General features: G+C 44.8%; 1 protein-coding gene across 5 annotated transcripts in view; it reads right to left on the bottom strand.

Moving 5' to 3' along the window:
- Pgant7 (N-acetylgalactosaminyltransferase 7) overlaps nt 1-22,798 on the bottom strand; it is a 40,155-nt gene extending 17,357 nt beyond the window's left edge. The window contains exons 1-8 of one of the 5 annotated variants that reach the window (XM_075698907.1): nt 22,701-22,798; nt 21,917-22,065; nt 21,591-21,826; nt 17,964-18,130; nt 8,997-9,210; nt 6,172-6,348; nt 4,979-5,096; nt 2,066-2,191 (exon numbers count right to left, since the gene is read on the bottom strand). In XM_075698907.1, coding sequence (XP_075555022.1) covers nt 2,066-2,191; nt 4,979-5,096; nt 6,172-6,348; nt 8,997-9,210; nt 17,964-18,130; nt 21,591-21,826; nt 21,917-22,065; nt 22,701-22,734 — 1,221 coding nt within the window. In that variant the 5' untranslated portion in view covers nt 22,735-22,798. Of the gene's footprint in view, nt 1-2,065; nt 2,192-4,978; nt 5,097-6,171; nt 6,349-8,996; nt 9,211-17,963; nt 18,131-21,590; nt 22,066-22,239; nt 22,679-22,700 lie in introns of those variants that run through there. The other 4 variants (XM_075698906.1, XM_075698902.1, XM_075698903.1 and 1 more) reach the window with 4 other exon arrangements.
- Nucleotides 22,799-26,667: the final 3,869 nt, after the last annotated feature.

Genomic DNA, 26,667 nt, shown 5'->3' with positions numbered 1-26,667 from the left:
GAGGTGCGCCCCACCACCTTTCTGCAGGTGTTTGCCCCATTCGGTCCCTGCTGCTCTTTCCTTTCCACCAGTAGCGGGACAGAGCAAAGAATGGGCTGTCCCTCGGCTGTTTCTTTCCGTGGGCCACTAACGTTTCACCAGTTTAGACAGGAATTGACCGTTTACTCGCAGTCACCCGCAGTGCAGCCACAAATAAAAAATCCTTACATTTAAGTGTCAACTGCAACAAAGAGCAAAAGCCTTTCACAGTTATTGCAAGCATATTCTCCTGACCTTAAGTGCATGACGATCACATGCTTCAGTTTAAATATATATTCAGACATGTATCGCACGCAGACTTAGTGGCGCCACCTCTAGATTGCACACGTCCAGGAGGGTGCGCGGGAGAGGAGCCCAGCTGCACACATGTCTTATACATGACACGTTTCACTGGTGGCAAGACGGTGCATCGTTACACTGCTTTCATGCTAATCGGATAATTGCTGACACTCCTCGCGCGATGGTTTCTGCTGGAATTTTTTTATAGGTAATTTTTCTGACACCAGAAGTTTATGCTTCAGCAACAGGGCATGGACAGCAAGAATGCACCTTCAGAATTCGTCTGGCACATGCTGGTAAGGTCTCCTTATGAAACTGCATTGGGCATACAACAAACGAGGACACAAGGCAAAGGTAACACACACAAGGTAACATGCACAAGGTAACACACACAAGGTAACTCCACAAGTGCTGAACAAGCGCTGACTCACTAGAGTCAGCGCTTGTTCAGCACTTGTGGAGGTTCGCCTGGTAGAGGTTCTGATAGCGCTGGTAGAGGTTTGCCCAGAAGTGTGGTGCCAGTTCATGTAGACGGCATTGTATCTAGAGAAGCCTATCCCATCCATGTGTGATGCAAGTGTGGTTGTGGCCATGTGGTTACCCTGTTGCTGCTTGGGATCAGCTAATGTGTCATTGGTGGGGGTTCAGATTCTACGATTACACCTACTTATGTTTCTTTACATTTTGTTAGGTTGCTGTTCGAAAGGAAGAAATTGCATATCTTGGTAATATCTGTACAGCAAATATAGCAGATTTAGAAGCAGCATGCGTGACCTGAATTTCTGAATACAAGAAGTTCGCCTGGAAATGTAGTGTCACCACATGAAACAAACAGTAACCACTGCCTTAGATCTCACATACAAACAATGGAAAAACATGGGCAGGGTAGTTAAGAGTTTAAGTACTTAAAACAGAACATTATGCTATACCATAAGCTCCTAAATGTGTCATGCATTTCTTTTTTTTTTTCAGTATTACCAGATTTTACCACCAGGCTGCGTGGTAAGCGACCACATGGCTAACACGCATCTGTCCACCCCTGCTTCTGAGCACATGGCCAGGTGAACATTAGCAGACAAAATTGGTTGACTGATTGATTCATTCATTCATGGGGCTTTACCTTCAAGAGCAACACTCCTGCTATAAGAGACACCATAACGGGGGACTTCAGAATCGCCTGGACAACCTGAGATTCTTTAACGTGCACCTAAATCTAAGTACATGAGCGTTTTTTTTTTTTTTTGCATTTTGTCCTCATTGAAACCTGGCCAGTAATCAAACCTGTGACGTCGTGCTCGGCAGCAGAACACTGCAGCCACAAAGCCATCGTGGTGAGTGTGACTAGAGCACAGGAGAAAAAAGGGGGTTAACCGAGGGGCCCGATATTTATCAGTCATATCATAAGAAGCCAACAAACACTGACACCAAGGACAACATAGGGGAAATTACTTGTGCTTAATAAATGAAATAAAGAAATGATAAAATAATGGAAATTAAAGTGAATGAAAAAACAACTTGCTGCAGGTGGGAACTGAACCCACATCCTTCGCATTCTATGCGAAGGTTGTGGGTTCGGTTCCCACCTGCGGCAAGTTGTTTTTTCATCCACTTTCATTTCCATTAATTTATCATTTCTTTATTTCATTTATTAAGCACAAGTAATTTCCCCCCATGTTGTCCTCGGTGTCAGTGTTTGTTGGCTTCTTATGATAGAGCACAGGAAACATTCTGCTCCATCAATACACACCACAGTGATGAGAGGTCCCTTGCGCTTCTGGGCCAGCTTGCCAAAGCTGTAGGGCATGAAGCCGCGGTAGACGTGCCCGACCCGCGAGCACGGCACCCAGTAGATCATGCCACCGCACTGCCAGATCTGCACAGAGAACAGACACGGCAAATGGTGCAACACGCAGTGGCTTCTCCAATGCACATAGACATGGAAGTGGAAAGCACTTTAAAAAAAAATACCGGAGCATTTTGTTTGGCTAACTGGCTTTGTTACCTGGTGAAGGGAGCTAGGCCAGGGTGTTGCTGAACAGTGATGAAATACAACATGAAATGAGTGGGGAAAAAAATTCTAGCGCCATGTGGGATCCCTTTAATGGCAGAATTTTCCACATTTCCACCCGCTCCCATTTGCCTTGCTCACACAATCTGTGCAATCAACACACCTTGCCTTCTACGTTCCTGGACATACTTTGTTTCCAAACAGTGGCAGAAAGCAATGAGAAATTCAAGAAACCTTTGAAGCATCAAGAAAGCAATGGTGTAGCCATCGAAAAGAGGCTTTGAAGTTCTGCAAATACTAAAATATGTGCCATTTCATCAACTTCAACTTTTTTCTTTTTATTTCCTTTTGTAATATCACAGGCTTCATAACCTTGCGTAGCAAAGTTTAAAATTGTTCCAACTTTCAGCAGTGATTGTAAAAAAAGGACTATGGGGCCTAAATAAAAATTCATTGCCCAGAAGTTACTAGAGCTCCATTCTTTCTCTTAAAGGTGCTTGAACCACCCTTGGGGTTCAGTGAACAAAACTCAATTTGGAGAGTACAGTACAAAGCTGTGAACATCAGAGCCACGTTATATGAAAAGCTTAAATCCTGGGGTTTCGCATGCCACAACCACGACGTGATCATGAGGCACACTGTAGTGGGGGGCTCCGGGTTAATCTTGACCACCTGTCTCTATCGCCTCCAACGAAATGCGGCCGTGGCGGCCGGCATTTGATCCCGTGCCCTCAGGCTGAGCAGTGCAATGCCAAAGCCACTACACCACCAACGTTGTAATACCAATTGCAATCAGTAGATATTTTTTTTTATTTAGGCCAGCAAATTAACTTTCTTTTAAAAAAATTATCAAAAATTGCAAAGCCTAAATAGCTACTTTGGTAAAATACAGCACCCTTGCTACCAAGTGTGACTGAGTTAAACACATCTACACTCCATTTCGCACATAGCAGGCAATGACAGAAAAGCTAGAGAGACTTCTTTTACCACTCCCATTCGCAACTAAAAAATACTGCATGACAAAGGAAAGAAAGACGCATGTGTGCGTCGTGTAATTTGATGTAACATTCAGTCTTGTACTCTTATGCAGAAAAGGATGACATTATTACATGGTGGACACCACATATCTAGACCCATTTACCACCGAATGAGTATGTAAGACACGTTTCTGCAAACAACAGCCACAGCGTAATTCTTGGGAATCACGATCAAACCACAGAACGCCGCATACTGGAAGCACTAAAGTGCACGAATACATAATTTTATGTAACCTTACGTCCAGAAGTTGTAGTAGTATTATATGAAATGAAATCTTTATTCCTCTCCTTATGGTTACCAAAGAGAGATAAGGCAAGGGAAAAAGATGCACACAGAAGCTCGAAAGCTCCATTGGATAGCTATTCTGAAGAAAGTTATTCTGTAGAAAGCGTCGCAGATCAAAAGTGAATGCACTGCAAAAGGCACTGACTGCGATTTCTATGACTGCGCTATTCGCATAGCTTCAGCAGCATTGCCTGCCAAATATGTAACAGAGTATAGCGATGCAAAGGTTCTGGCAGCAGTGCAGCTTTCATTTTTTCCTATTGTTTTGTTTTGCACAACAGGAGAGCTTTTACAATTCGTTGTGGTTGAACACATTGGCTCAGGATGCTGCCCCTAGCTGCCTTATACCTGACGCATGGCTGTTTTAACAACAGTACTGACATCATGAGAAAAGAAGCTCTGTGCTGTATGCCTCGCACCCCCCCCCCCCACCTTCTTCTCTCGATGTTGTGCTTTTGCTTACCTGAAACTATTTGTGCCTTTTATGCAAGCAAAACTACCTTATACATAACACGAGGCTTAAGAAAAAGTAAAACGGCAACTTATTTGATGTGCAATTGCCTCATTTTCCCTTTCAATGGTCATACTGGTGCATGCAATGCAGATGCTAGTGCAGTGATTCTGCGTCTTCTAATATTAGCATGGAGCTCTGCAGCAGAAGGCAGGGCTTAGGTAGGAAAATGTGAAGTGCTGCTCTCGATACGCATGGGAACAAAAAATTGGCAGTGGCTTAGCTCGGCTATGCCAGGATATACGTAGCGAAAGCTAAGGCATAGCATGGTTAGCCTTGGTTAATCTTGATTGCAAGTCCAGGTTAGTCTGGTTGTCTAGCTATGTTGCCACGTTTAGCCAGTCCTTTGGCGCGCTGTTCGTCTGTTTCCTAGGCAATTCGTTTCCTCTTCATCTCGTTCTGATGTCGATTCCAGGCCTCCTCCTGCTTATCAGAATTGCCGCCGTCCATACTGCCGCCTCAACTGTGGTCGGGGCGCACGCGATCTCTTCTTTTCAATCGTCCGACATGTTATCAGGCATGCGACACAGCTGGCAAAGCGAGCGGAGGCAAACGAAACGACGAGGAATGCAGTGGGACGAGGAATGCGGTGGGACGAGGAATGCGGTGTGACGTCATGTGCCTCCTCGGAACACGGCCACAGCGAAATCGCAAGTTCAAGGCCAGTAAAGCTTTCGCTTTAAAAGAGAGAATGGATATTTTCTCTCCATGCTTTGTCTCTCTGTGCCACTGCTAGCCTTCTCAAATAAACTTTATGCCATTCCTGCAACAGTCTTTTCAAGCGTCCCTTCGGCTGATATTAAAGAAACCAGCGTTACCTTGAAAGATAGCTCAAAGTTCTCGCCACCCCAGACTAGTAGGCCAGGATCGTAGCCACCGAGTTCGAGGAAGTACTCTCGATTGATGGCAAAAAGACCACCAGCATGTGTAGGCGACCTGCAAATATAAAAACGATTCTTCAAGGTGTCATGTACAGATATGGCAACAACATACTTTGCTTATTTTACAGCAATAGCCGTTACGCATTCTTTAAGCTCATGGTGTGCCTACAAGCCCAACTGTAGGTCATGCCACAAAACCATCTATCTGATAACCTTTGCTATTGATACATGCATAGATGCCCTCTGAATGTTTCTTTAATGCTCGTGAGAATCATAATGTACCAACATTGAGCAATAAAGAATTCTGGTGCTAGCAAATTTCTTTCAACCTAGCATCTCCATTACTGCAAAATTGAGCCCTATGTTTGATATTGTAGGTAGTATCAATAGAGGAAATGTGGTCGAACGAGTGCGGTGAGCAACTCTAAGGTAACAGAACCTAAAAACAACTCTAAAGGAAGTGAACGTACACGTCCATCATGTAAACAAAGCAACTATGTTAGAGTGAAGTAGAAGAGCCCAATAACTATGATTATCACATGCATAGTTTAAAGACACTTTGGTAAAAATAATAACAAATGGGCCGCTGAAACCAATCCTCCAAGTTGTTGCTCATGGTGTAGGCTGTTTCCTGCTTGACTTCAAGCAAAGCATAAGGTTACCACAACAACAAAGTAATCATAACAACAAGTCATAGCCATAAAAATGAGGCATTGATTGATTGAATAAATGTTTACTGATCAAGATGGCCTACGAGCAATTGAGAAACGAACGGCCCAGTGCTGCTCACCTATTCTGGGTCTGCAATGCTCATTGAGCTGCCCATATGGGCCATCTTCAGTCAATAAACCCACCACCTACAAACTACGAGGCCTGCATCAACGCAGCTAGCTCTAGCAAACGCAACGTAGAAGTGTTAGACTTGCGCTTAATATATGCTAAAGAGACAGATATCCCGAGTCGGCTCTAACCTCACACCCTAACCTCCTTTTTCCTCATTCTCAAAGATGAGGCATAAAAACAAGTTGTCTTGAAAGTCAAGCAGAGGAGAATAGCTACTGCTGTTGGTGGTAGCGCTAAGATTCTGCTTCAGTGGCCCCTTAGAATTTTCGTTCATCCCTTGGACTCACTTGTAGGGCTCGCTGTGGTATTTCCGCCTCTTGATTTCCTCGTCGGGGATTTCAATCTCTTTGTACAGCATGCCCCACTCGAAGATGCCACGGAAGTGCTGCCGGCCATGGTAGACAGGCCGGTACTCGAACGTATCCTTGTCGATACCGTCGATGACTGGCACTGTCATTGCACGCCTGCAGTGGAGTCGGAATGTGTTAAGAAGGTGCAAAAAGAAAGCTATATTTTGGGCCTGTGCAATTAGACAATTTATTATTTCTCCATTTTATTCCTTTCTAATCAGCCATTGCTCATGGCTAGCCGTTCTTGGTGATAACATAGATGGAGCACAGCTCAAACCACTGACAAAGCCCAAAATGTGAAAGAATTGGAAGGCAAAGGACTGTCCCCGTCCTGATTACAAAAGTAACCACGCAGAGATCTTTCTGTAAAGCTAGCTTTTGCCCTTTGAAAAGCTTAAAGCTGGTTTTCCTGCAATGCACAAGTGCCCAAAACGTGGTGACAGTGACACAACGATTGCTGTGCAGCTGGTACTTTCCAGTTCATTGTGCTTTGTGCTCTTTCCTAGCCAATTTGATGCTTCACACAAAGAACAATGTGCTCTCCAAGGCAAACGTATATGGAGCAGGATACATACAACATACTAGTTACCACACATTTTGGACAATTACGCACTGCAGAAAAGCCGACTCGACATCTTTCTAAAGGTCCAATTGCCATGCAATCAAATGTAGCAGAATGCTGCCGAGGGAATCCATTTCTGTGTCCACAGTCAGCTCACTACAGTCAGCTCACTGCCATTTCATCAGTGCATGAAACTTCCTCAGTCATGCAAGTTTCTGCAGAAATTGCTTGGTTCATGCGAAGTTTAGTTCTCGTTTGCTCACTCAAAATATTAGCAGGTAAGGTTTGAACGTGGGTGTCCAAACAGACAACAGTGAAAAGAAGTGAAAACATCAAAGGCTAAGCCGGGCTAGTCTCCGTCAAGCAATGCAAAAGAAGCTACGTCTTTCTTTTTTTATTGATTTATTTAGGACAATATTACAGCAGATTCTCTTAGGGGACACTGCTAAAGGCAAACATTTGCCTGGCTGGGCCATGCCACCCGTACTGGCAGCAGCAGTATGGAAAAACCACTTTGCTTCGGCAAGTAACGTCCCGTCTTTGCTTATAAATGTACATGCAGCTAGGATGACTGCACCTTCGACATGATAGTTAAAGGAGCAGATGGTAAAGGCAAATATTAATTCAAGGTCAAATGGCTAATTAGTGCTCCTGTGGTGCTTCCCATAACTTTAACAAGAACAGCAACATTATGATACCAAGAACTTGCACCTGGGTTGGTTGGAAATTCATGTTAGTAAGTAGCTTCAGAGCACAAAAGAGCACTCTCATATGTACGCATGCATTTGTATGAGAAAGTGGGGTGGGGGCGTCTTTTCCTGGGGTGTTTGTGCATTGTGCGAGCATGTGCGTAGTGTGAGCGTGTTCTTTTGTGCTCTGAAGCAACCTACTAATATGACACCAGCTTTCATGAGATAACATGGCCGTTTATATTTGGTGAATAGCAGTGAACCAACCACTGGTAATAGAAAAATTATAATTACATTGACTTTTTTAGAAAATGACAGGAGATGCAGTTTGGCTGCTTTTATCAAATGTTCCCAAAGAACTCAGTCAAGGTACATTTTCACACCTGTTTGCTGGCGCTTTCTACAGGAGGGTGGCGTTCCTTCTGTGTGAGCCTCTAACCACAACATTCTGCAATGTTTCAATGCCTGTCCAGTATTACTGAAACCAGGGCGGCACTGAAACGTGGCCACTTTCCTGTGGTTGATCACAGGGTATGAAGCATGGCTAGGGTCGCATCAACTATTATTGTGTGTCATATGGAAGCATAGGAGAAGACACAGAGCAACAGCAGCTCACGGCCCATGCTCTACAGCAAAAGATGGTATAAAAAATGCTTGGGAATGTGGCACCACCACTGCGGACAACTGGCTTTCATGCATTGTAGAGCGACTCGTCAGACATCGTAAAAAAATACAGAAGACTATGCTCCAACCCAAAACAAGCAGCGATAGCAAGACAGAGCATGACCTCCATGATCACTGTCGCAGCTCCTTCCAAGCTCAAACTAAAGCAAGTACAGTCGGCTTCATATTTTCCGCGTCACAAATAAAGCTCTGCGTTTTGTAAGCCAGCGCTGTATGTGTTTTGGGTCTTGTTGCATTGTTCAGTCGTGCACTATCACAAACTAGTGCAAAAAGTCATCACTGCTTGAACATGAAGCGTCTTTCTTTATCTACTGGGCAAGGAGCACAGCCTGGTAAGAGTTGATTAGATTCCTGAGCATTCCTTTCACCTGCTTGTTTGCGTGCAGGCACAGCACGATTCAGTGTTAAAGGAAGCACGCAGTTAGTATTCGGGCCTCACTTATTGCTCGGGTCTAGCACGAAGGTCCACAGGCTAACTTTTTATGTATAGATACATGTCCGATTGATTACATCAGCCGCGTCTTCCTGATAAAGGCAAATAAATGTTCCACTTATATCAACTTTATTCATTATCATCATCATTCGTTCCTTATCCCTGTTCGGGCATTACATAAGGGGTTACGCACATTGGTTAAGTGCTTTCTTTAATAGTGGACAGTACTGTTTATGTACCAAGAAAAAAAAACTATAGTTGCAATGCCCAGCAACATCTTACATTCCTTTCTTCTGCCTCTCTGGCTCATGCTGATTCAATAAAGATGCGCCATTACCAACCAACCCAAATGTTGAAGCGAAGCCAAGTGGGAAAAAGAGCCTTCTTTTCTTACTTGTTGGCCCGGATGGGTGCCAGCAGCGGCGGCAGCCAGTTGATGCCCACCTCGCAATGGGCATCCAGAAACAGAACCACGTCGCCATGCGACTGTTCCGCCCCGTAGCTACGCGATCGGATCAGGCCCTCGCGCTCGCGGTTGCGCACCAGGCGCACCAGGCCTCGTGGGAAGTTGTGCGCGATGTACGTCTCCAGCTCGCCCTTCAGGTTCTCTGCAGCAGCAGGAGTAAAAAAGAACCAACAAATAAATTATTTCACCATGGGCAAGTCGCCAGCAGCAAAGGCAACGCTTAGTAATTGCGGGGTGCACCCTTGGCTACATCGCGACTCCTTGACATTTGTTTTCCCCACATGACTTTGCAAGACTCACGACGTTCGTCTTTTCTGCACAATGTTCTCGAGGCTCCCCTAACACATTTGTCTGTGCAAGATGGGGATGTGCAAGATGGAGGGAACCAGTAATATGGTAGTTGCACGGCTACAACAGATGGCAATAACATTCCACTACCAGAGCCACCTGGCAGGCGCCGGCAGCACATGTGGCAATTTGGTATACACTGAAGCAGCAAGGTCGTGTGCAAAATAGAATGAAGGCGAAGCTTAGACTGGGGGTGCCATCCTGCATGCTGTCGAATTTCGCAACACTGTCAAATTCTGTGATGGCAGTGTTTCGGGCCAATCAAAGAGGCAATAGCAGCCTTCTGGGCTAATCAGAGCTGACAACATGGCAAATTCAACATTACGGCAGAATGTGACAATTTCCAGAGTAGTACCTCTCCTGTTCAGTCTTGCCTTTGCCTTTCGTCTGAGTTTGCACTTGGCATTTTTCCAACTTGGTTCCTGCTCTTTGGCTGCATGTCATCAGCACAAATACTGCCCACCTGCTAGTTGTTAAGCTTCAAATGCCCATTTCATGTTAGGTTTTCTCACTTAGTTTCAAAGCATGATACTGGAAATGGGTGAACGCTATCATTGGCTAATAGGCCCTTAAGTACACGGACAGGATGAGCAAATAATGCCCATTTAGGCCTTGTAGCCCAGTATGGGTAAACATAAGCCTTGTATTTTTGTAAGGACATCGTCAGTTGAGTGTTTCAGTTCAATTAGCACAGATTTTACAAAAAGCTCCAACTTCTATTCTGGTTAGCTGGAACTTCGAACACAGAAAACAACAAATGCATTTTTGTGTTTGCACTTTAGTTTTTGTATCTACTGCTCCCAAGAGCACTGCGGTCACATGCAATCGCATGTTAGAGACACTGGTCCTTGCGAGTCAGAGTTTTAAGAACCACCTGAGACTTTGTATATCCCATATTGTGACATCACGAAAGGCAGTCCCATGTTAACAGAACGTCGAGATGTTTTGGAACTCGCTCCAGCTAACTCGGTGGTATGTTAAATGCTGCTACATCAAGCCGCACAATGAGTAGCAGCTTAGGAGGCAACTGAAAATGATGGAACGAGTGCCAAAATCGTCACATCATCTCGCTCCAATGTGACTGCCTTCTGTGTCAGGACGTCACGAGACAGTACACTCACAAGTAAATGAAACTGAAACTGGTTTGTAGAAAAGCTATCACAGGAAGTTATTTAGGGGACACCAAAGCCTGCCAGTACGTTTCCTGGGGTTTCAAGATTCAGGACCTTCACTCAACGCAGAAAACTAAAACTAGAAACTGTCTCGTCAGTGGAAACTGTAAGCAACCTGACAGCCTTTATGGCAATAAAGCTTCACTGCAACACGCCGATTGCTTCCCACGGTAAAAATACTACAAGCAAAATTCATTAAATTATTATGATAAAAAAGAGTCAAATACGCCTGAGGAATAGCGAAACGAAAACAACAAGATCAGCTGACTTTAGTGAGCGATTCATCTCATTCTGAGCAGCAGCAGGCTCTTGCAGCGGATATTCCCATTTTATAGAGAAAATTTTTTTGCAGTGAACATGTCGTCCTTCTCCTCCTCCACTATGGTACTGCTTGTTGTGGCTGCTGAAATGCATACACAGGAGCCACCACTCTTGGAGTCCAGTGGTCCAGTGCTACCACTCTCGGAGTCCCGCACACGCAACTCGACACGAATGACCAAGCACCAAAAGTGCACTACAGCACGATGGTTAGCGTGCCTAGCACCCAACTATGCATTCCTGCAGGGGCATAAGTTAAAATCTCAGTGGCGGTGGTAAACAAAGCTTTGTTTCTCATTGCGTTGTGGCAAGAGTGACGCTGAGGAAGAGAAGGTAGCCTGGTGATGACGACAACGGCCGTTGTCGCCAGTGTAACAGAGAGTTAACACAGCAGCAAACATCCTTTTAAGCTTTCAACTGTTATCACAGCTATACAGGCGCCAGTAACTGCCAAATATAAGAATGATAACTGACACTGTATTCCAAATTCAAGAGACTAATAAGGAAAAGAACCAGACCACTAAGTACAGACTGTTCTTTGTCCATGCCGTGGCAGCAGTGCATTTATGACCCCAGAAGACTTCCGGTCATACATTTTTTTGATAGCCAAGTTAGCCAACTAAAGAAAGAAATGTCCAATGATTACGATAGTCCCTAATGTGAAATTTGGGCACAGCTGTACATGTGTTTTCATTTCGCGATGTATTCAGGCAAAGAATTTGAGATCGAAATCACCACAACCTCTGGCATTGGGCCAGTATCGTCAGTGCCTTTGCAGAAGGAGGGGCAGTATGGGAACGTTGGCATGATGAGCGGCATTGGAGCCAGCTGTGGAAGAATACGACGGCAGAGGCACAAGTAGTGTCACGAACATGTTCACGCGGTTATGCCGAAGGACGGCAACGAGCCAGCTGCGAAAGGAGACGCCGACGAATCTGCAAGAAGTGGCACGAGTGGGTTGGCACGGTTACGCCGAGGGGCGCCAGTGCTCAACCAAGGAATGACCACCTAAGAGCTGTGCTCTAAAAGTATTTTGTCCTCTAGTCTACAGGCACGTGCTCAAAATGTGTCCAGGTATAAGGACTGCACTGCACTGCACCTAGTAGTAAAACTCATTGTTCAAACATTCTAACTCTACAGCAAAAGTGGTGCTATATACTTGTACGCTATTGCAATTTGTGTTGTTCAGATTAACCGAAAGTCTTTTGGGAACTCTGTTTGTAAACATAAAAAAGGTCTACATGCATATCATGGCATATCATAAAGGCTGTGTTACATTTACTGACAACTTTCTGTAGCAAGTAAATGAACATAATGGAGGCAAACTGCGCACGTGTGACATCACTCCTAAAAATGCCTCTAGTTTCATTTGTATTTGTTTAGGCTGGTGAACAGAAAATATGAATATAGGGTACCCATATTAAACTAAGACATAAAATACAGCATCCAGCATTAAATTTCTATATTTTGGTGTCTCACACTGGTCTTGTACGTTTTTGCAAATGTGAAGCCTTTGCAAGCAGCAAACTACACTGATTCAGCGTCCGAGAAAGCATTGCCAAATTCTGCCGGACTACTTCGCACAGTAACGCAAGTGCAGAAGCTGCCACAGAAAGCTGTCAGCGAGCACAGGGCTCTTTTCTGCTGATGTGTCACTACTAAGAGGACAGCACCACACCTATTATAATACTAACATACGTGAATATCTCAGACAGCTATCAGATGTGCATTACCTTCAGTAATGTCAGCAAAAAATTCCAAAACTAAAGCAATACAACTATCAATGGAGAATTGTCTTCCACGTTCGTGAACATTGCTGAAAACAGGGGGGGGGGCAGCAGCTCCTAGATGTGTGCAGGTTGCACTAACGTCAGCCATATCTTGCAACACAATAGCTATAGCGGCAAGCCGAGCTGAATTGGAAAACTGGCTTTCACATCCCATGCATACAATGCTAGTAGGAGCAACCATAAATCATGATGTCAAACAACAATGTCTAAGCTGAACCGCTGAAGTATATGTGAAAATGCAGGTACTAAGCTGCTAACAATGGTGCAGCCAGGTAACTGGGTAACTGGGTAACTTCGTAGTGACTTATAATTAACATCATCAAAAAAAACATAAAAGAAACCAAGGACCCTGATATACACGGGAAGGACAGAAACAAGGTGCTGACTTTTAACTTAAGTAAAGAAAAGTACTTGCTTCACCGAAGCTCCGCTGGTGCTTCTTTGGAAAATATTGAGCCAAAGTTCGCGATATAAGGTGAACAAACTTTACACGAGCAAAAAGCATACAGCAGGGGGCGAAACAAAACCTGCCTGGTGGCACGCATTCTAGAGTGAGTGCCATAGACCTAACCCGCAGTCACAGCATACAAGGCTTCCTCGCCTTGTTCTACGGAAAGAAAAGAACAGCTCGCTTAATACATGACCGCTCAGGGTGTAATCTAGCAACCTGTGAGAGTGACATCATTTCTCTTGTTTGTCATTAGGCTGTGCTGACATTGCTCTCCCCATATACTGATGTAATGCCTGAGCATTACCACTGGCTAGGTCTATCATACCTCACTGCTGAAAGAACAGCAAACAGACAACGAGCTCTCCTCCCAAATACTCATTCATGGAACCTCCCTTATTTGTAGTTGATGTGCTTCAACAGAGAAAATGTATGTTGGCTCGAGTAAGAAAACAACAAGAAAAAAAGAAAAGAAAAGACAGCACAGGAACAGTAACTCCATGCCACTTCTACGCAGATACAGCTCAGCACCCAAGTGACTTGCACAAACATACAAACACAAACCACTAAGCAATTCATCTGCAGTCTCTACACCTTTAGTTTTAACAAATATTTAGCATATGTACCCTCGTAGTAGTTGTTCAAGAATAGAAAGTTTGCAAGGCCCTACTGGATCCGATGCTGCAGTTATCCAAACGTAGGTTAACGCATCTTCATTTACCTTTATGAACAGTTATAATGGAATGCTGTGCCATGGCGTGAGCCCCTCGATTTGATGAAAGCACACCAGCACGAGTGTCTGTTAACTGGAAATTTCTCTTTAAAACAGGAAGTCAATCAGCAAGCTGTGCCTAATTCATTTTTTTCACCCTTATTTCTAAATATGCTCGGTGTTTACGTACAAGTTCAGTTGATCTCTTACTCCAGTAAGTGTGGGGCAAAGTCTTCCCAAGAAATAATGGAAATTACCGATTCCAAAACAAATGAGCAAAATAACATGCTAAAAAGAAAACATCCACAGCATTCATTCAAGCACACATTGAACTTTCTCACAACAAAGTTGCATTCGACATAAAAATACCTTGCTTACATCTGCTATTCGTTGTAAGTACACATTCATTACATTCTAATATTAAAAAGGAACACCATAAATTTACCTCACTACACACCATAATTTGTTATGCCCATGTTTGTTATATCGAGATTTCACTGTATTGCCCAGAAATAATGCAAGTAAACTAACACAGACATCATGCGAGAGAAGGGCAAAAGTTTCAAATGTATTTCCAAAAACTACGATAAATAGCTATTTGAAAAAAAAATTAATGGGTAATGAAAGTGAAGAAACATAGCGTTCAATCAAACACACACACACAATCAGGCTAAATACTGCACAGAACAGCACAGGATGAAGTGTAAGAGCTGTAGGGGGGGGGGGGGAGGACGGGAACTACAGAAAAGCAATATCCCCAGCAGCACCGAGAATGATGGACAGCTGCACGGAAAAAAGTGAGAAGTGTGACAGCTGGCGCGCCCCTTTAAGCGTGTCTTGCACCTGCAGGTCTTGGAAGCAGATCAAAAAGCCATCTGCGCCTATTGCCTCGACACCTAACCATTTTTCTTGCTTGCTCCCGACTCGCGTATGTGTGACACGGAACAAGGAGAAAAGAAACGTTAACGACTCTAGGTGACAAACGTGTTACACTTTTCACTGGCTCCCTCGACTTTTTTTCACCACAAATGTTATTCCTAGCACGGGAAAAAGAAAGTAAAACAAAGAAAAGCTATTTGGCTTGTATCTCTTGTATAAAATGTTTGAATCAAATTTTCTTTTTTTTTTGTTGGTTGGAGGTCTCTTTCACTTAAGGACCAATTTAATTAACTTCAGAAATTTAAGAAACTTAACAAGCAATTTAGTTACACTGTAAGGTGTTTGGTGGACTAGTTATAGTAGTTTGCTAGTTGCTAACTACTAGCTACTATTATTAAGTTTATTATTTGACAAATTGGCTGGCTGGTTAGTTTTATTTGGATTCATTGTAGGTCTCTTTTAGTAATAGCTAGCTACTGACTATATTAACTTGCAAGTTAACTATGTGACAAGTTGTTTCATGAATTGGTGTAGTTGTATAGTTGCAGTTGAATCGATTGCAGGCCTAGTTTGTTGGCTAGCTACTGACTACTAGCCAAGTGATTAGTGATTATCAGCTAGCAAGTCAACTACCTGATTCATTGTTTGGTTGGTTAGTTTACTTAGTTGGCTCTGTTGCAGGTTTTTTTTGTGGACCCACATACAGTGCACACAAAAAAAGGTGAAAATGCACCTAGTTTGCAAGACGACAAAGGTGTTTGTGGAAAGAGCAATTCAGAATGAACCAAATCTTTTTAGGACTATTATATCATCGCATGCCACTTACAATTCTTCAGAACACTGGAAGCAATCAATATTTTGCAATATGCAAACATACAACAATGACTAAGCTCTTTGCAGGGTGCAGAAACAAACAAAAAAGGAGTGCTTTTGCAAGTGTCAGGAGCTCCAATGGCTAGTTGTCACACAGAAATAAAGTTATTAGTTTTGATCCTCAATTTCTAATACCAATGCCCTCACAGTCTCTCCTGAAGGCAGTGTGCTATTTCGGGTGAAAGGGTGTCAGAGTTGCATGAAGAATAAGATCTTGAAGATTTATAATATGCATTTCAACTCAGTATAAGCAAAATGACCCAGATTCAAGATGGTCAAGTATTTCTAATTAAAATGTGAAGGTCCTTTTATGAAGCACCTAGATGGCAAAGCAATCACGAAGCTGACCTCCTTCCGTCCCAACTTTACCAAGGGCGTCGTTGCACCTTTTTCATAGTTTTATCTTTTTTAATCACAGCTGCGTTGGAATGTGACTGAACCTCAGGCTTGCTATCTGCAACTGAGAGGTCAGTTGTGTATGAAGCGCACACAAGTGCGAAATAAATAAATAAATAAAAACAAAATTAACTTTGCTGTGGTTTTCACATTCACAAACCTTCTATAAGCAAGTGTGCATTTCTGTTGGCTGCTTTCACAATTGTGCGGTTTGCTTAGTACAGAGAAAAATGTAAATTTGCAGCTGGTAATGAGAACACAACTGGACAAATATATATATACTTTTAAATGGGTTTCATCAACCCTCACTGACCAGGAAGCCCAAGTCAACCACTCTGTGCTGCCTTTCTGGTAGCCAGATGACCAACCACACTACACTACTTTATTACCTCTACAACAGCAATACTCCATGCTGTATGGCATCATATTAAACAATAAAACTTGCTAAAGGCAGATGTAGAAGCCCATTATGGCTTTGCGATAGTGGCTCTGCTAGAAAGCTAGAACTACGAGTCACAGATTCCAATATAACTGCAGTGTATCCAGAAATGTGTGAATCTACATGCAGAGTGACAAAACACTCAGCTAATGAAGTCTAAACCAATCATAAACGCGGCTCGCTTGAAAGGGCCCCTCACCAAGTTTGGGAATTGCAAACAGACAGGTGTGGTGTGTACCCAAGCAATGACTGCTGTGTTTACAAAGTATCAAACTGTTACGCTGCACGAGGGAGCTGTAATTTCAAATGAAAGCCTGCGCACACTCCTTCTCGAGGAAGCCCCGCTACCTGCTGGGGAATCAAGGTCCGCATGCATAAACGCCTCTACGCAGGATGCACTGACTGCAACACCACTGATTATGTATGGCACATGATTTTGGCAAGTCATCAAACACAGAAGACGTGAAACCGCCACTGGAAGTAAGCCATGCAGTGAGAATGAACAAGAAGAAAAAATTCACACGGAAACTCCTCTGGGAGTTGTCTAAGCATGCGTAAGCTTCGTGCCACTTGCTCATCTCCCCGCCGCCCGGCGTCATTATGAATGTTACCAAACTTGATCCAACCAGTATAAACGACAGCGCTGCGGCGACGCAACTGCTGCCGACGACGGTGCAAGGTGAATTGATGGCGCAAGCAAACTACTGCAGGTGGCGGCGGCAGGTGCGCTGATGACATTCCGATTGTTATAAGCTGTTATCGCTCTTTAGCACCTTATCCAACCGCGTCGAACCATTATGAACTGTGATCAACTGTACTCCGGCGGCGGCTGTGTATGGAGTGGCCGTGCGGGTCGTATTTTGAAAGCAATCTGCGATGGGAACAGAGTGCACTGAGTGCTGACAGCTTCATGTGTGCCGTGTTCTTGGCACTTAGTTCACGTTGAAGCAAGAGTTAGTACTAAAGTCAATTCGCTGGTTGCTACGGGCCCTATCTTGAAAGCAATTGTCTGTTTGTTTGATCTTCTGAATGTTTAGAGTATTGGAGAAAGAGAAGCAGGGAACAGTTTGATAGGACTGGATCCGTGACAGGCACAGTTAACCGCACAATGTAGACGGAGAGGTTTGAAGGACGAGAGTAAAGATTGAGGAGATGTAAACAAAGTGCTACACTGATAAGCATCTACAGATTACCTGATTAGCTCAAGCAGGCTAGGTGACCACTTATCAAAATCCTGTTTCGAAGGGGATGCCACCACCAACACCACTACAAACATCGCCATCATCACAACCATCACAAATCCCCAAAGGGCCTGACTGCAGACCTTCGAAGTTGGAAGCTTCACTATCCTCCATTTGTCTTCTCCTTCGCACGTACTCGGCGATACACGTTGTGCACGAACGTGGGAGAGCTGTTACACTAAACCTAAATAAAGCAAATTTGCACGTTAAAAATGCACACGTTAAAGCTACACATCCTGTGTTCACAGGGAATATGGTACGGCACATGTAACACCTCACCTTTGTCAGAGTAGTCATCGACCAGCACCACTTCCTTGAGAAACTGACGCGGAGAGCGGTTGATGACACTGTGCACGGTCCGCATAAGCACCGACAGGCCCTCGTTGTGGAAGACCACCACCACGCTTGTTGTTGGCAGGTCTTCGGGATAGTCCCAGTACTTGCACCTGCATCAGGCATGTTTGTACACTGAAACGTCACAACAACAGTAGCATTTGAAACAAAAATACGTTAGTTATATCCAATATTCATCATAAGCACACCGGCATATACTGTCGCAAATAAAAATAAAAAGTGACTGGTTCCTTGCAAAAGGAACACAAGCATATGCGATGCTTCCAACAGGCCAGCAGAGGGCCTCCTGCAGGTTTTGCTGGCCTGTCAGTGGCTTGCCGTGCCGATACCTCACATGTGAACAACGCTCATTTACAAAAGTGCTTTGCACCGCCATCCATGTGCAACCATGCAAGTGGTTGCAAGTGGCATGGTCACACAGGGTCAGCACACTGGCTTGCTTGGTGTGGGCCAGCGATGCCAAAGAATTTTGCCACAATGTGCATGCACGTCCAGAAAGTTCTGCTTCAAGTTACCCTTAATGAGGATTCAATATTTTTGCCCACAGAATGTACGCTCTGAGCTGTGAGTAAACAAATATTCACTTCGCTATGATGAATATTGTCTCGGACCAAGATTGCTCAGTTTTGGCAATAAAGTAGAATACTCAGTGAAATAAACCATGAAATAAACTACCTAAAATAAATATGAGACTTATGTTGTCACACATGAAAATTCATTATATCTGTGCTTGTTATATCAAGGTTTGACTACTGTTGTGAAGGGTTGCCAAGCTTTCATGAAAGGCCACATAGCACTTGCTAGCCCCTTACAACCTTCACAAAGTTTGAAGTAGACAGTCAGATGTGCTTGAAACTGGGACAGTATGCAATCTAGTGCTTCCTGAAATGAACAGTCTGAAACAATTGTGGCAGGAGCTTTGAAATACACAACTAGCATATTCTGTGGGCTTTGAATAACAAAAGAAAGAAGGCAACAGCTGTTTCACTTTCGAAATTGTCATAAAGCATGTCTACTGTTTGCTCCGCCACTGCCCAGTAGATTATAATAAAATGGACGGCTAGAGAAAGAAGGTGTCACCAGCCCCCCAAAATTTAAAAGATTGTAGGATCACTGACTGACTCTGAAAGGACTACAGTTCCTACGGTGTCAATATTTCTCTTAGCTGGTTCAACTGAGTCTGCATGTATCATCACAATAAACCCTGGTTTGCAAAGAGTGCCAATGAACACAGCTTGACCCATGCAGTAATGTTAAGTACCACTGGCCATAAGGCCAAGCAATCTCCAAAATGAAACAATTTCCTGTGAGCGCTTAAATTATGTTCAAGCCCACTGACCCCAAAGAGCCAACAGCACATAAATAACCACATAACATAAACACTGCACCAGTTCTTATGAGTAAGTATGAAACCTTTCTGTGGTAGCTAGTGGCACTCTCTAACGTCTAACATAATATATCAGGCTCTTCTTCTTTTCTTGAGCCTTTTCTCTAAGCAGCTATATAAAGCACGTTTAAACTCTTTGACGGTGCCCTGAAACATATGATGTTACCTGCAGCATTGCAACACAAGTGACACAACAAAGAGCCAGCCAAGCACATGCTTCTTTGAATTCAGCTTAATGTAGAAGCACAGAGCAGGTGTGACTGTGGTATCAAAGGATGACCTTGTGTGACGTGCTGATGAGTAACCCTTAGAGACAGGCACGTTGAAACAAAGAGTATACAGTTACATATAAAGTTAATAACAGTAGGTCCTCTCTACATGTTGCAATACTGCCACCATGAAACATTCGTCTTCGTTGCTACCAAGGCAGGCAATATTCAAGCAGTCACTACATTTGAAAGCAAGTAAATTAGCATTTAGGTGAAACAATGAAGAATAAGTTTTTTTATTTCTTTTTTAACTAGCAAAGCTAATGGCTTTGTGCATGTGTGTGTTTATAACATTATACCGAAGCCAACAGCAGCAAATTATCCAGAACAATTTACAAACCACTCTGCTCAAATCCAATGTTTAATGCAAGCACCACAGTGATCTCAAAAGAAAGCTGGTCACAAGGGCACAATAGGTTGCTGTACTTATGCTGGCAACAAGCTATTATCAGAAATGCTTCTCCCTAGAGATGTTTGGCCACTGTTAGTGTGCTCAATAGGCTTGAAATGTGGTTCTGGCATAAAGGAACTAAGCATAAAGAAGAAGGGACGGAAAGAGCACCAATTTCTGGCCCTCTTTCTGTCCCTTCTTCTTTACACATAGCATTCCTTGCACCAGAACCCCATTTCAAGCACGAACCAACTAGCCCAACATCCCATTCTGCATTCTGCTCAACAGGCCTTTCTGCCTCGCATCAATTCCTTGAGTTTGAAGGTTTGCTGACGCGGTCTTTATGAGCAGCAGTACTAATGGCATTTATGGGTCGACGCTGGCGTCGCTTTTCACTATGACGACATTGGGACTTGACGATGTGACAACTTTACGAGCTGGGTGCCGCTACAGCCCTGTTGTCATTGTGCACAGCTGCGCTTGCAATAAGCTATGTGACGCACCCGGCTATTTTCTTTTCGAGTGCGCCTATGGCTTCTACCCTTCTGGCTTGTGCCACAGGTGCGTCCCAGCCAGCTGGTGTGCCGGTAGCAGCGGAGCTAGAGAGCGTGTTGAAAAGGAACACAGCCTAGCTATAAATATTTTATACAGGAACTGTTCAGGCAGAATGCGACCAAAGCGCCTGTGGCTGAAATCAAATATGAAAAATCCATGTAGGCACAACAATGTGAATGAAAAAACTGAAAGCCACGATTACATTTACTTCTGTACATTTATCTCTATACACATTACTTAAATGTAGAAGAAACATGACTCTTGCATGTATGACAAATACAGCACAACTACATCTTCAAATGACATGATTCCTACACTGCAACACTTTAATGAACACTTGCTAACACAACACTGATGAGTACAGTGTTGCAACTGATCACTGTTGGAGTTAATAATGCTCAGCTGTCACGACTGTTGCAGGGCGTCAACATCACTGCCAGATATCGTCAATGAAACCAAACGGCCCAGAAAGCTTTGCTTACATCGATTCGCACAGTGCGTATCTGTACACACGGTTCTCTTCTAAGTGAGCGACAGTGACTGCAGTGTCCAGTGTGCCAAATCTTAGCTTCTGTAGGCAGCAGAGTTACTGAGACTGCTTATACACTGGGAAGTGTCTAATATAAACACGTAATGTTCATGTTAGACAACATAACTGTTCACTAGGCACTATAGTATAGCACTATAGTATAATCTAGTATAGACTATAGCCTACAGCACAGTAATAGACCCCGAAAGAAGCAAAGCAACGACGGTCATGGCAAGCTAGGAAACAAGTACGTGTGACATCATTTCCGACGGAGTCGGACAATACATGGAGATGGCGTCACCCTGATAAGCACTAAATTGTTGCGGTCTGACACGTGTCATTTCTGTCGGATCGGACAGACGAGCCGCGCATCAAACTTGCACCTCAGTAAAGGGAACGGACTGTGACAACGAGAACTCACTCTTCTAGTCGCATGTCCGGGACGCTCCGGTTGGGCGAAATGTGATCGCTGGCCACGACGTTCATGCCGTACTGCATGTTGGAGTCGGCCGCACTGTTCCTGTCCCGCTCGGGTACGTGGTAGGCGACACCACCTTCACCGGGTCCCTTCACCTTCCGCAGCTCGTGCCGCTTGGGCTCGAAGTTGCCCAGCGTACGGTCTTTTCTGAACACCGGCATCGGCGGCGACACTTCCTCCTGCTCCTTGAAGGGACCACGTTGTTTCGGATGAACGAACGGATACGAAAGGTTCGCGCGCCCAGCACCGATCGGCCAAAAGCGACTTACTCGTTCCCGATAGTACTCGTCACCTGTTGGCTTGGGCAGGAAGAAAGCGACCACGCATATGAGCAGGACGATGGCGCATACCAGCTTGATGATGCGGCTGCGCCTGAAGCTGACCAGCTTCATGGCCATCAGGTCGGCAAAGCCGAATGCTGCGACAGGATTAACAGGGAGGTGGCTTATACCGTGAAGAGACGCGCGGTACAAACACTCGAGGCTTGTCAGCAACGCGGGGACGTAGGAGACAACGACATCACCATCGCAGCGTAGCACGCGCACGAACTTGCATTCCCACACGATAACTCGCACACACACACAGAACTGACCGTCCCCCTTGCAGAGCGGTCAACGTTCTTCTCTCGAGACCTTTGGAGGGCCACGCATGCAGGCAGACGATCCGGACCAACACGACGAAGAGCAGACGACGGGGGCCGCACGGCGGCGTTTCTTTAGGCGTGAAAAAGCGTCGCGACTGTCGAACGCGGAGCGTATAAACGTCAGTCGGCGAGCGCTAAGCTGTCGGCGACTAATTGGTTAAGCACGAACCGCGACTAGCGAACACACATTCAGCGTGCCACTCGCAGTCCACGACAGCAGTTTTTTTTGTCTGAAAAACCGGCAGCGCAGCCGAGGCTTCCCCGACGAAAACTGATGTCGCTGGCGACGGCGCAGCGGTTACCTACTGGTTGCGCCGGCTTCGCTTTCGTTTCCAAGCGCTTCTCCGAATGCGATGCGTTGACTAAACGCGACTAGTTGTAAGTTGTTTACGCGGAAGAAGAGAGTTCACCTTTAGAGCTTGGCCTGGGCTTTCTTCTTGCCATCGTTCTCTTCTTCTAGAATGCCAGTGTTGTTGGTTGGTTGACCCCCCGCGATGTGGTTCAACCGACTACGGGGGAATCGGGTGGTCGCAGAAAGAAAACTGAAATGTGAATTTCGTAAATAAAAGAGAAGATATATTGGCTCAAAAGATAGCTACCCTTAGGGTGATGTTACAAGCATATGAAATAATTTCTTTCATAGGAAGACGAAGGGAGTGAGGTGAGTATATGATGTTTGGGTTGTTTTTCGCAGTTATTCCTGATAAAGTACTTGGTATAATCAGCGAAAGGGCTACAAGACCGCAATTAACTGCAATGATTATTCTCCTGCTGATAACAAAGATAGGTAGTGACGATAAAGAGCACATATGTTCGACATTGGTGATCGTGAAATTCGACTGCTACTATTAGCTACTTGTCTGAGCATCCTTGCATGCTTATGTTACAAGCAGTGAAGGCTGCGTATATGTCTAATCCCAACAAATTGTACCAAAAATCCTATGTCGGAGCAACACGTGAAAACGGGCCCTCTCGGGAATGTACACGCGCAGTTCAGGGAAAAGTATACCCCAAAAGTTTTTCTATACTTTGCGTGCCTTTCTTCTACTGTCCGGTCATGAACACTGTGCCGCACTGATACGTGATTTTCGTTGTTTACTTGAAAGTACCAGATGCGCAGCCTTAAATAGACGCTAAAGGGCAACAGCATATCCGTTTGGAGTGATAAAGTGTTCTTCCAAAACCATTGTTTTCGTTCATTTCGCGGTAAGAAGTCTCTTAATTATTAAGGTCAAAGTTCAATTTCGCGCCGAAACTTCAGCGCTGGTGCATCAGCGTGACGTCACGGATTCCAAGTTGTTCGCTTGTGTTTTAGCTGTCGGTGGCGCAACAAGTGTTCGGTTATTTTTATACAGAATGCGATATAGTCTATTATTTACCGATAAAAAATTATACCTAGGCCCGAGCAGACGCCGTCACAATCTATGACGTCACCGCAAACTGGTATGGAAACTTGAAGGCGCCGTCACCACCCGTATTTTGTTCTTGCGTTGTTTTCTAGCTTACCAAGCCTGCTCCCCTACGACAGTGGCTTTTTTCGGTATTGTGGAAAGGTAATTTTTTAATACAGCTCAACTCATAACTGATTTCTTCAATGTCTCTTAAAAGAAGAAAGGACGCGCACCCAAGTTAGAACGATTATTGACACCTATCTTATTTCCTGTCACCCATTCTACCTGGATCGCTGCTTTACCGCACAGACTTGAGTAAGGGCAAGCCCCCCTTTTTTTCACTATTTTGACGAGGTGCGGCCCTTACACGGGACCGAACCTCTTAGTAAAAATGGTGCTGGCGAAGCCGGCGACTTTGCACACCCCGTTTCATGGAGGAAGGATAAAGATAGCAGGGGAGCACGCCGCAACGTGATTGAAGCCAAACCTGATGGCCCAACACGTGATCGTAGGAAACTCTATGGATCGCACGTCAAAATGCGAGGTTGGTTTTAGTGTTTCCGTTCGGCAGGCAGAGCCACGACAGTGCAACGGAACAAGCGCGCACCGAGTAAAAACTACTGGAATAGCTACTGGGAACCAAACGTCTCAGCAAATCGCGGTTCTTCCTCCGTGATCTCGACGCAAGAGGTCACGTGCTGCATCGCTGCGGCTTCACGGAACGTTCGCTTGCTAAGGTGCAAGCTCCACCACAGGAAAGGCTGGAGCCACCGTCGGCGTGACGTGGCATGAGGGATCACGTGGACACAGCCGCCGCGTCGTCTGCTTCGGAAGCGCCGAAGCGAGCTGAAAAAGAAAGTTTTTTGCGCCGCGGTTCTGATTAAGTGTTGAGTCTTTCCCGCCTTGCGCGTCTTCTTGACAACATTTGAAATCTCTATAATAGGTAGTGGCTGCCTTTGGAGGCGTGCAGCATGGTAGGCTACTGCTCGGTGTCGCAGTGCCGGACGTACGCAACGGAGCCCAGTGTCAGCCTTATTGACACGCAGCTGCAGGACAAGGAGCTATGTGAAGCTTGGCTCACGAAACTTAGAACCGGCAGACAGCCATCGGCTACAACTCGGTACGCAGCAAGCACAGACGCGAGGAAGATTTCTGCTACGGTGCCGGGATTGCGATGTTCGGCGAGTAGCAGAAAACGCGCACTGAGACGCTCGCCCGCGCCCGTTGCCCGGCTAATGTCATGGTGCTTTGCTATATGAACTTGGTGATGCTAGATAATGGCAAGTTCACTGGAATGGAAAGGGAGCGGCAAGAAGCGCATTAAAAAATAGGCATGGTATATGGTCATGTCTGTGTAATGAATTAATGCACTGGATTACGAAAAAGAAGCAGAGGGAAATCGCACGCTGAGAAGACCGATAAACATAGAGTGCGACGCAACTTGAAAAATAATATTGAAATGTCCAAGAATTTAGAAGACAAAGAAAGATTGAATCGTCGCGACGGCACATCACAATCGCCGTAGGCGTCGAAGTCTCTATAACGAAATTATGTTTGAACAGTTCTGACACCGAGCACACAACAATGGCTGCTAGCGTGCTGTCAAATGCTCATATGCTGCAGTCTTAAGCTCACGGCACGGTGCCAAAACGCGCTCACAGCGAAAGCAAAACATTGTGCTCGGACATGCATGCAGACGCGCAGTATTTTAAATATACATCCAGTTTTCTTGCAGAATAAATAGCTTTCCAGAAATGGAATAAATTCGACTTTATTGCGTAATTAGCTATATATATAGGTCGCTGCGAACCTGTGCGATCGCTGCATTGAGGTTTCATTCTGTTATGCCCCATTTCTTTATACAGACAGCCTACTATAAGAACATATTTCACATAGTTTACTTTCAGCGTTTGCCTACCTTTCACGCAACGAGCCGGTTCGGGAGGCTCCTTCGCGGCGACCGCGCGTAGCGGCGTTCGCTGTACGTATTCGGTAAAGACATAGCGTCTGTAAGTGATTCTTTGCTTTAAGTTTGCCCAAGATTATTATATCGACAGTCAAAAACTTCCCTCGTTTCGAGAGTACCTACATAAATGTCCAGGAGGGCTGCCGCGTGGTACTCTTATTGAGCACCGTAAGCCAAACCAATGAGGAGCGCGCTGCGTGATTCCTCATACTACGCAAGGGAGGCGCTTCCGACAGATGGCGACTCCGTAACTCCTCGCCGCCAATATCCTTCCTTCGTGCGCAGGATGTTCTGTCCAGCTACGGAGCATCTGCAGATTTTTTAATGTTTGTCTCAAGTTAAATGGGACACTCTGTATAGAAACTGAACGGGATCGGTACTTCAGAACGTAACAGCCGAAAAACCTAAACACAGGAAAGTATTAAGTTAACAACGATGTTGCTCTATATACATATAGCAGTCCTTATTTTACAGCTAAGCTGTTAAGGGCCGACTCATAATCAAAGAACAGCCAGTAACGCAACCTGCGTCGGAGCGCCGAATTAATTTTGATTGTATTAAAATGGAATTCACTTCCCGTAACCTGAATCGAATAGACAATTTTCTAGCGCGGCTTATTTTTGCTAGAACTTTCACTTTTGGCTTCTCACGTCGGGTTCTACTGGCTCCATGTTGGAGCTCAACCGGGAGTTTGTACGCGTCTGTGGCGGTGATGAGGCTAGTGGCCGTATGACTGGAACATAGTGAAGCAATTAAAAAAGAAACATTCACGCAGAGACTCATCTGGAAGTTGTCTAGGCATGCGTAAGCGTTGTTCCACTAGCTCGTCTCCGCTGCAGCCCGGTGTCATTATCAATGTTACGAAAATTGATGCGGCCAGAATAAACCATTACCGTTCGTTATCAACCTTATCGGACAGGATTCGACCCTTGTCAACTCTTACCGGTCCCTGTGAACCGTTATCGGTGCTTATTAACCTTATGAGAATCTTGCTCCGACCATTATATAAGCCCTTATCGC

The sequence above is a fragment of the Dermacentor variabilis genome, chromosome 7 (genome assembly GCF_050947875.1).
Source record: "Dermacentor variabilis isolate Ectoservices chromosome 7, ASM5094787v1, whole genome shotgun sequence".
Lineage (NCBI taxonomy): Eukaryota > Metazoa > Arthropoda > Arachnida > Ixodida > Ixodidae > Dermacentor > Dermacentor variabilis.
This window is presented reverse-complemented; position numbering and strand designations above follow the sequence as displayed.